At 44.9% G+C, this 10,496-nt stretch overlaps 1 protein-coding gene across 2 annotated transcripts in view; it reads left to right on the forward strand.

The window, feature by feature from the left end:
* The window catches only part of Slc23a2 (solute carrier family 23 member 2), a 123,713-nt gene that overhangs the window by 107,010 nt on the left and 6,207 nt on the right, over positions 1-10,496 (forward strand). For both annotated transcript variants that reach the window (XM_070006825.1, XM_070006824.1), the window contains exons 12-15: positions 468-573; positions 6,150-6,279; positions 6,942-7,079; positions 10,249-10,344. In XM_070006825.1, the coding sequence (XP_069862926.1) occupies positions 468-573; positions 6,150-6,279; positions 6,942-7,079; positions 10,249-10,344 (470 nt within the window). The remainder of the gene's footprint in view (positions 1-467; positions 574-6,149; positions 6,280-6,941; positions 7,080-10,248; positions 10,345-10,496) is intronic.

Raw genomic sequence — 10,496 nt, forward strand, 5'->3', positions numbered from 1 at the left:
AGGTTTCTTGCATGCTAGGCAAGCACTGTACCACTAAGCCACATTCCCAGCCCATGCATGGACTTTTTAAAGAAAAGTTTCAGTGTTTGCACAATTACAAAACATTTTCTTCATGATAAAAATGGATTTTAATAGCAAAAAATCAAATCAATATATTTTACTGCAATGGACCACTCATGCTGGTCTTAGACCTAAAGTCCTTTGTTTTCGCTTGCAATTTAAAAAACACCTGTGTTTAATGTGCAGTTTCTAGAGGGTCTTTTCAGAATCAGTAGCTTGTGCCAGCCTGTAAGAATGCAAGTCCTGTTCTGCAGGTCCTCGGTGGAGCCCAGGATTTCTCCTCCTTAACCTTAGGTGGTGCAGGTTTGTGCTACACTTGTGGGTTACAAACCAGTTAGAACTTACTTATTTCAGTATTTTCCCTGTTGAACAAATGTTTCTCTTTCCTCCATTTCTTTACATTTTAGGGGGATTTTCGTGGAGGGTCTCTCCTGTGTCCTCGATGGCATATTTGGTACTGGGAATGGCTCTACTTCATCCAGTCCCAACATTGGAGTTTTGGGAATTACAAAGGTACAGATATCTTCATAATTAATGAGTTGGGTGTTTGTCTATTTCCATTGATCAGTCCAAGACAGGATGGACCTGCCATTCTCACCATAATCCTCCCTTCCTGCTGGTTTTCCCTTCAATGCGTTTGTGGGGTGCCTGTTTGGAAGTTCTCCTCCCTGGGCTGGTCATAAGGGAGGCACTTGGGTGCTCTTACTGCTTCTTGCAGTCCTCAGAGGTTGATGGAGCACCCATAGGTGTGGTCTAATGGGTCATTGAGGACCAGCTCACGCAGGGGTCCACAGACACTGAGTAGAAGAGGACTGCAGGAAGCAACGAGATGTGACTTACTTGTTTGTGTGTGTGTGTCGGTTGTGGGGCTTGAACTCTGGGCATGAATGCTGTCCTTCAGTTCTTCAGCTCAAGATTAGTGCTCTACCACTTGAACTGCAGTGCCACTTTGGCTTTTTCTGTTTATGTGGTACTGAGGAATTGAATGCAGGGCCTCATGCATGTGAGGCAAGCGCTCTACCACTGAACCACCTTCCCAACCCCAAGATGTGACTTTTTAAGGGTCACTTTGGCTGCTGTGAAGGGAGTAGACAGTGGGGGCGGATAGAAGTGGGCCAGTTTGGGGGTGTCAGCAGTTAAAGATGATGCCCTTATTATAGAAAACTATCTCACATAAAAAGCCTCCACGGGGACACTGGGCTTTGACACTATAAGACACTGATTGATTCAGGACTTGAGTCTGAGTCCCACCCCGCCCTCACCCAGAAGCTGCCACTGCCCCACCTCTAAATCAACTTCCTGAAGAAGAAGGCTGCTCTAGGGCCTTTCAACTTTATAACAGGCAATTAAACTTTACATCCCAGTTGCCTTAGGCCAAAGAGCGCTATTTGTCAGGAGCAGCTCCACTGGTGAGAGGCCTTTGGATGTTGTGTAATTGGAGATTCTTAAAACTGGTTCCCCATCCTAAAAGGACTGTGTAAGTCAAGGCCTCCTCACCTGAGAACTCCAGGTGAACCCCGGAAGACTTCTAGACCTGTTTGACCTCTGTAACATTAGATGGGGTTGGGGATGAATTTCCAGAGAAATCTTCCCTCCAGCTCTGTCCAGAATTCTATAACCAGATGGCAAGAAACCTAACACTTAATTTGATTAATCTGGATTACAGATCCAGGTGAGAGAAGCAGCACATGATGTAGGGTTCGTTCCTGACTTGTTCGTTGGTTTTTTCCCTCTAAGTTGGCAGAGCCAGGCCAGAGCTCATGAGGCCTCACGTGTGCCAATGGCCCCACCTGCTGCCTGCTATACCCAGTGCATGGCATGGGAGGGAAAGGTTGCATGAGGGCCACTTTCTCTAGTACCATTCCTGGGTCCTGTTGCTGCCCATGGTAAGAATTAGGTGTGGAGCCTGTGAAGCCCAGGAAGCTGACCCCAGGAATGCTCTTAATGGGTATAAAATGGATCATCCCTGGATTAGAATAGAGTAGAATCCTACTGTTCCAGTTCTTGATCCAGGCTGTCTAAAACAGTAGTCTGTAGCCACATGTGGCTGCTTTGAGCCTGTAGGCACATAACTGGTCCCAAATAGTCATATTACGAAGGTTGGTAGAGAGAGACTCTTCAGGGGAATCAGTTTAATAAGCCTTCTCTCTTTGTGTACCCCTTTAAAACAAACCACATTACTAAGCCAAGGTCACTGAAGGGAGTGAGCAAAGTTGTTTGGTTTTTGTTTTTTTTTTTAAACAAGTGACCCAGGTGGTTTGGGGAATAATTGTCTTTATTAAAATTTGGATGGCTCTAGCTTAAGGCACCCTGCCAGCACTTTTTAATGAGCTAATTGGTATTTAGCTGAATCCCTGTGGACCTAGCCATCACAGCCACTTCCCCCGGCAAAGAGACAACATCTATCCAGTCAAGGGCAGAAAGTCAGGCCAGTAATCAGGTTTGCGTTCTGGTCAGTCACAAGTCATGATCCTTGGGGAAAGGGTTATAGTCACAGCCAGTCCATCTGCATCTGCCTGGAAGCAGTGAAATGGGACATGGAGCAGAAATGTCTGTGTGACCCCATCTGCCACTCCTCCACTGAAGGACTTGGGACAAAGCCACGTTTCTGAGCAGAACTCTGAAATCCTGTGGCTCCAGATCGAGATCCATGTTGGACGGTATAAGAGTCAATAGCCTGATGTGTATATTGAAATAAAATACTCATTCTCTGAGTGGCACTAGCTATGGGTCAAGGCTCAGCGCCTCACCTGGCTTGATGGCTGCCAGTGGACAGCGCAACAAAACAACACTTCCATTGTCTAATGTGCTCTGTAGACAGCACTGGGCTGAGCCATCAAGCCAGATTCCATATCAGAGAAAAGGTCTGCATCTCTCCCCAAAGTTCTGTTTCCATTTCCCAGCAACTCCATTACTTATAGTCGTTCATCCAGTTAATAATGCATTCCAGGTACATGGAATTGCTAACTTATTTTCTCCAGAATTGGGGTTTCCTACCCAGACCCCACTGCCAAGTACAGCCTACTGTTTATCCTATAGAAAGGGGCCATGTGACATGGTAGGAGGTGACTGCTTTGGATCCCAGCCCTGGTTCCTCTCTCAGTGTGTCGATGGGCAAATTATATCACTCCTAGTCTTCGGGTCCTATGTGTCTTGTAAGGTATTAGAGTGAATCACTTGATATAGAGCACTTACCAGGCCTCCTCAGCAGGTAGCAAGTACCTGATAGGCAATGGTATGATCATTGGAGATGTTTGGCCCTAGGTTTATCTCTAGGAACAGAGTGAATAGTCTCCTTGGACGTAGTATCTCTTGGTGGTATCCAGGGCCACTGCTCTCTGCCATATTCCATACAGAACACTGGGATGTCCTCTATAGACATATAGCAGTACATGGCAGAGCTTCCACTCTTCTGGAAGGAAGTCAGAAGGAGGTGTGAAGAGGCCAGAGGATGGCCGGCATAAGAAGAGACACAAACTCCTGGGAAGGGCACTCTTGGAGGGCAGGAATTTTAGTACCATGTGTTTGGTATTTAAGAAGAGGGAAATGTACATGGACACTCAAGTAATATTCATTGAGCAGCAGAGTGGCTTAGTTGCTGCCTGGCTTTTGACAGTGTAGAAAGTCTTCTGTTGTGGTTTTCACATAAATTTCCTCTTGTCAGGGCTGCCCAGCCCTACTAGAAATCTTCATACAGGCTGTTCCCTCTGCCTGGAAGCTCTTCTTCCACTGAACTCTTACTTAGCCCTCAAGACCATCTCCAGCCACTCTCTCTAACTCACATTTTTTTCCCTATACCTCTGGGTACCCACACAGCAGAATAATGTTTGATTACAAGCTTGTGATTTATCCATCTTTGGGTCCACCTCTGCCTAACACGTGCTAGTTTGGTAATCTTCTAAGGTGTCCACTGAGAAAGGAGCCATTTGGAAATGAAAAACTTCTTTGTCATGTAATTACAGCAAGCACAATTCATTTCTGCTTAATCCAACTGTTTGTATCATCCTTCCTGCTACTTGCCTGCCCTGCTCTTCTGGGTTGAGACACTGGAGGCTAGAAGCAGATTGTGACCAAATCCAGCTGGTCAACTAGCTCTTCACTCATACAGTAAAAGGTTAGACCCTGTTGCTCACTTAGCTGACTTGAGAACCTTGGAGAAACTTCATTGGAAGCTTCAGACCCATTTGAATCACACATTTACACCACCAGCCAGGAGAACCAGATTACACTGTAAACTTCGGCATTTGCCCTGGGGCCTGGATGTGGAGCCAGAGGATGGCTGGAGAGCTAAGGAGCACTTGGAATGTGTGGCCCGTGCCTGGGAGGAATTGAATTTGAAATTTCCCTTCTTTTTCAATCAACTTAAATTTAAGTTAGCCATCTTATCCTTACTATAAATTATACCACATAGTCTCATGGACATGCTTCCAGACATTACTGGGACTTTATTTATCTAGTTTACATGTAGTCCAGGCAGAAAAAGTACACGCCAACAGTGAAAAATTCTTGAACCAGATTCCAGTTTTACTTCCTGCTATCTGGGTGACCTCGGGCTAGAAGCTTCTAGAAAGCAGAAGTTATATTATTAGACTGCCAGAAAACCATCCAGGTACAAAGAACAAAGAAAAAATTTATTCCAGTAAAGGGACTGGCAAGACCCCTTCTCACAAGAGAGAAGTGAGAGGAAGTGTCAGCTATTGTTTCAGGTGACTTTTATAACCTCCGAGATTTGGGAACTCTTAATATCTTACATGGTTATAGCTGCCCCAAAGGAGTGCCCTCTCTGGTGACCATATGACTTGAGATTTAGGGGATCTTGCTGCCTTATATGGTTATAGCTATCCCAAAGGAGAGCTCTCTCAGGTAAAGGGGGTAGGGGCTAATCATTTGCTGACTTTACTAAATGGGCCTAGTGTTGCCTAGGGAAAGAGCATGCTAAGTCATGAGGGAGAAGGCTTCTGGGCTAGTTTAGGTCTCAACACAACAGGACAAGGACACACACAGAGATGCTCACTAGCAGGCATGGCTTCAGTATGTTTAGAAAGTCCACTCCACGCTGGGCGCCGGTGGCTCACGCCTGTAATCCTAGCAACTCAGGAGGCTCAGATCTGAGGATCACGGTTCAAAGCCAGCCCAGGCAGGAAAGTCCGTGAGATTCTTACCTCCAATAAAGTACTAGAAAACTGGAAGTGGCACTGTGGCTCCAGTGGTAGAGAGTTCGTCTTGAGCTGAAGAGCTCAGGGACAGCACCCAAGCCCAGAGTTTAAGTCCCATGGCTGACAAAAGAAAGAAAGAAAGTCCAGTCCATCCATGATAGTGAGAAGAGGAAGCTCAGATGGACAGCCTCAAATAACTGTGCTGGCCAGCCACCATCCAGACCACTTTAGGCATGTCAAGCAAGACCATGAGGTTTATCCAGAAGATCTGAGCCAGGGAGGCTGGCTTGCCTGGTCATATGTCAGAGGTGGAGTGGGTGCCATAAACCAGTGACACAGCTTAACACCTCTATAATCGTTGGCCCCTGCACAGCACCACCTCTCACAAATAAGACATACCATGAGGAAAGATGGCCCTAGAAGTGTTGGGAGGGAGGAGGGAAGGTGTCTGACAGTGGGAAATACAGGGGGAGGGGGGCGCACATAGAGTTGGGCCAAAGGCTCTGGAGGGTTGACTTGGTAAAGCGTGATATATGGAACCCTGAAGAGAAGTAAGCAAGCAAGCAAGCAAGCATCTGAGCTCCCAGGAGGTCATCCCAGCCGATGGCCTTGTCACCCCAGCACAGGTGACATTATTAGGGCATGGAAAAACAAAGCCCATCACCGACCCCTGGTCTATGAGGTCAACTACCCACAGACAAGACACAAATAAATAGCTAAAATGTTGGGAAGGGGAAGGAAGGAGGGTGAGAGAGAGGAGATCTGCTTGGCTCATGTGGATAGTAATTTACAGTCATCCTATATTGAGATCAGTCACTGTGAACAGGTTATAGAGTGAGGTGGGTTCTGCCATAGCACCGGCCATATTTGTCCTGGGATGTTGGGCTGGAAGGATGGCAAGTGAACTGGCATTTGTCTCTGGTGTATCCACAGGTGGGCAGCCGCCGGGTGATCCAGTATGGCGCAGCGCTCATGCTTGGCCTGGGTATGATCGGCAAGTTCAGTGCCCTGTTTGCATCCCTCCCAGACCCTGTACTCGGAGCCCTCTTCTGCACCCTCTTTGGTAAGTAGGGTCCCACCTCCGGAAGCCAGCTTCCTTCCCTCTCAGATGCCTTTCTTCACATTGGCTAATTCTTAATGAAGATCATGGTATTTTATTTATTTATTTTGTATTTTTTGCTAATTCCCTTCAATAAGATTAAGGTTAGTAATTTCTGTTTCAAAGTATAAAAGGTTATGTCAGCATTACTCTCCTGAATTGAATTTATGTTAAAGGTAGAACCTGCAATAAGAAAATTGTACCACGAATATGAAGATAATAGTCTCTTTAATTAGTTTCTAATTGATTGAACTCACCTGTCTTTTTCAGTGAATGGGATGTTTAAACTTGACCATTATCACAGTGGAACTGTGGATTGATCTCTGAGCTGTTCACTTATAGCCATCAGGGTCATGCATCAGATATTCAGTGGGTTTCCCCATTTACTTGGAAGAGGAGCCACTGCTCTTTGCCATCCTTAAATCTAGAGAAGATGTGCATGGTGCTTTGTCCAGGTCATTTGAGTAGAGGCAAAGCGCTTACATTCCAGCAGCTCCACACTTCTCTTCCTGTCACTGTCTGCACTTGGCTCCTAGCTGCTTCTGATGGCGGAGAAAGGAAAGAAGTAACCTGTTCCCATGTGGCCCATAAATCCATGAAATGTGACCTCATGTTTTTCTCCCCAGGAATGATCACAGCCGTTGGCCTCTCCAATCTACAATTCATCGACTTGAATTCTTCCCGGAACCTCTTTGTGCTTGGATTTTCAATCTTCTTTGGACTCGTCCTTCCAAGTTACCTCAGACAGAATCCTTTAGTCACAGGTAAGGAAAGCAGGCCTTGAATCTGGGGTCTGGGGTTGGAACCACAGCCAGGAGTCACAAGCAGCTCATTCCCAGTGCGAGAGGGCCTGAGGCACTTGTGTAACTGAACCTTGTCTGCCTCTCTTCTGAATCTCACTCTAGCATCTTCTCTGAAGCCCCATGGGCCTTCACCATTGGCTGTCTCTATACAGGGCTGATTTGGGTGTCATGGTCTCTTTGATTACTGGAACTACTGTATTACGATGTATAATTTCTTGCTAATCATGGAACTAAAGGCAGGAGGATCGTGAGTTCCAGGCTATGTAAGTGAGACCCTGTGTCAAGAAACAACAAAATAAGTATAATTTCTTAAAATCAGTTTCACAGGCTTTAAACTATGTATTTTTCTACTAGGATTATAGCTACTTTCAAGCCCTACTTTTTTTTTGAAAGGTCGAATTTTGGAGTCTTTATTGTAGTGCTAGCAGTCTGCAGGCAGGCCAAGTACAAAGACCTGAAGCCCAGAACAGAGCTTGCACCAAGGCTCCTACTTTTTATTTTAGTAAATACATAATGAAGACTGACAGAGAAGGAACCATATTAAATATCTATCGTGACTGATATTTCATTATTACAAATGAACATTTGAGGACTTTTTAGGGAATAGTTCCGGGTTAATCCTCTTGTTTCCATTTCCTGGAGATCATTTCCATAAATACTCTATGATCACATAGGCATTGCACCGAGTGTTCCTCCCCTAAGAGTATCCTCCTTTGGTAGTTAAGGGGTTTTGAACTCAAGGCCTTGTATTTGCTAGGCAAGTAAGTGCTCTACTGCTTGAGCCCTTTTGCCCTAGTTATTTTTCAGATAAGATATCATGCTTCCCACCCAGCAATCCTTGAACTTCCTTTCTTCCAATTCGTGTTCCACACATAGCTGAGATTATAGTTATAAACCACCTTGTTTATTGGTATGGGGGTCTCATTAACTTTTTTGCCCAGTCTTAACCTTGAACTGTAATCCTATGGATTAACTCTCAAGTAGCTGGGATTATAGGCCCCTATACCCACCTGAGGTCCCAGGGTTTAAACTGAGGACCTTCTGCTTGCCAGGCAGATGCTTTACCACTTGAACCATACCTTCAGCCTTATTCTTCACATATTTTTCCAAGTGGAAATTCACATATAAAATTATCATTTTACAGTGGCTTTGGTTTTGTTTTGTTTTTTGTTTTTTGTTTTTTGTTTTTTTTGGGTCCAGTCGTGGGGTCTGAACTCTGGGCCTGGGCGCTGTCCCTCAGCTCTTCAGCTCAAGGCTAGCGCTCTACCACTTGAGCCACAGTGCCACTTCTGGCTTTTTTCTTTTTGCTTATGTGGTACTGAGGAATCGAACCCAGGGCCTCAGGCATGCAAGGCAAGCGCTCTACCACTGAGCCACCTTCCCAGCCCTACAGTGGCTTTTTACTCCTTTCACAATTTAATGTGCCCATTACTCCTATCTAATTTCCAAAATTTGCCAGCACTCCAAAAGAAAACTTGATGTTCCTGTTATCCACAAGGTTTCCTGTCTCTACAGACTTTCCTGTTCTAGACATTTCATATAAATGTATTCATAGAATATATGACCTCTCTGTGCCTGTGTGTTTTCTGTTAAGGTTTTTGAGACTCATCCATGCTATAGCATATTTAAGAATCCTTCATGGCTAAATTTTGTGTGTGTATGTGTGTGTGTGTATACACGTGTGTGTACCATGTTTTTATCCAGTCATCCATTATGAGCTGTACTCTATTTTGACTGTTGTGGCATTGTCTGAAGCAGAATAAGCAAATTATGGACCATTGCTTCTAGGAGGAAATAGGACCAGCAGTACTGTAATCAGGCCTGAGTGGATCTTGTCTTAACACCCACCCACCAGCCTTCCTGCGCTTAGAAATGCCAGACAGCACTGCAGCACATGTGGGGCCATTTTTAACAACACAGCCACCAAGGAAAAGCACACAGTATGAAAGACACATTTATAAGTAGACTCCACAAAGGACACTTACAGTGGGAGAGCTAAAAGGAGAAGGCAGAGGTCCTTGTTTGACTTCATGTGGGAGTTTGCATGTTGGGTGGCTCAAGCCTTTCCCTGTTGGTGCATGCCTATGAATGGCGTGGATGGGTACCTAGAATATACATTGTGGGCTTGTGGTTAGAGGTTAGAGCCCCTCACATATGCAGAATCTGTTATTGATAAGCATAGACATTATTTGCTTGGGACCTTTTTAAATTTCTCAGCACATGCGCAGCAGTGGAATTGCTGGGTCACGTGGTCATTCTAGGTTTAGGGTTTGGGGGAACTGCCAAGCTTTTCAATGGTGGCTGTACCATTGCCAATCCAGTCAACTTCTGTCTCCACATCCTCTCCAGCACATCCCATTTTCTAAGTGCAGAAGTGTTGCAAACTTCCTAATATCAGAGGAAAGAGGCTTACATGCAGCTTTTTGTTTTTCTGCTTCTTTTTTGTGCCAGTACTACAGCTTGAATTTGTGGCCAGAACACTATCCCTTAATCTTATAGACTCAAGGCTAGAGCTCTGTTTGAGACTCACCTTGTTTTGTTTTGCTTTTGTCAAGCCTGGGGTTTGAACCCAGGATCTGTACACTGTTCCTGAGCTTCTTTTTGCTCAAGGCTACACTCATTGCGCCACTTTCGGCTTTCTCTGAGTAGTTTATTGGAAATAAGAGTCTCACAGACTTTTCTGCCTGGGCTGGCTTTGAACCATGATCCTCAGATCTCTGTCTCCTGAGTAGGTAGGATTCCAGGTGTGAGTCATTAGCACCCAGCTAGCTTTTTTTCCACTTTAGTACATCACATGGGAGGATGTCTTCATAAGTCCAATTGCTCCTGATTAAAAGCAACAAGGTTCTAATTAGCAATCCAAGATTCTAAAAATGCTTGTTAGCGTGTCATGTTTCTGTTTGTTGTCTTGTTCATTTTGTAAGATTTTTTTAAAGCTTTCTTTAATTTTTGAATAACTTTATATCTGAAGACCTTCCTCCTCCAGTATTTTCATAGATCATCGTAGGGTGAATGAGCTTACACACATAGCACTGACTGGCACAGTCATGCCCGATACATGTCCCCTGTCAAAATCGGGGACAGGCCTGGCCACAGTAATGACTCATAGTGATCCTGCTCTTGTTTCCAGGCATCACAGGAATTGATCAAGTGTTGAATGTCCTTCTTACAACTGCAATGTTCGTAGGAGGTTGCGTAGCCTTCATTTTGGACAACACCATCCCAGGTATGTGGTCTATATTAGCCATGCTTGTTAGGTGTGAATTACTTTATGTTGACAGATTAAAAAATGAGATGCAGAGCTAGGTGCAGTAATCCATACTTATAGTCCCAGCTACTTATGAGAAGGACCTCTTAAGCCCAGCTGGACAGCATAGG

Source organism: Dipodomys merriami, unplaced genomic scaffold, assembly GCF_024711535.1.
Source record: "Dipodomys merriami isolate MVZ:Mamm:240054 unplaced genomic scaffold, mDipMer1.0.p SCAF_7, whole genome shotgun sequence".
NCBI classification, from domain to species: domain Eukaryota; kingdom Metazoa; phylum Chordata; class Mammalia; order Rodentia; family Heteromyidae; genus Dipodomys; species Dipodomys merriami.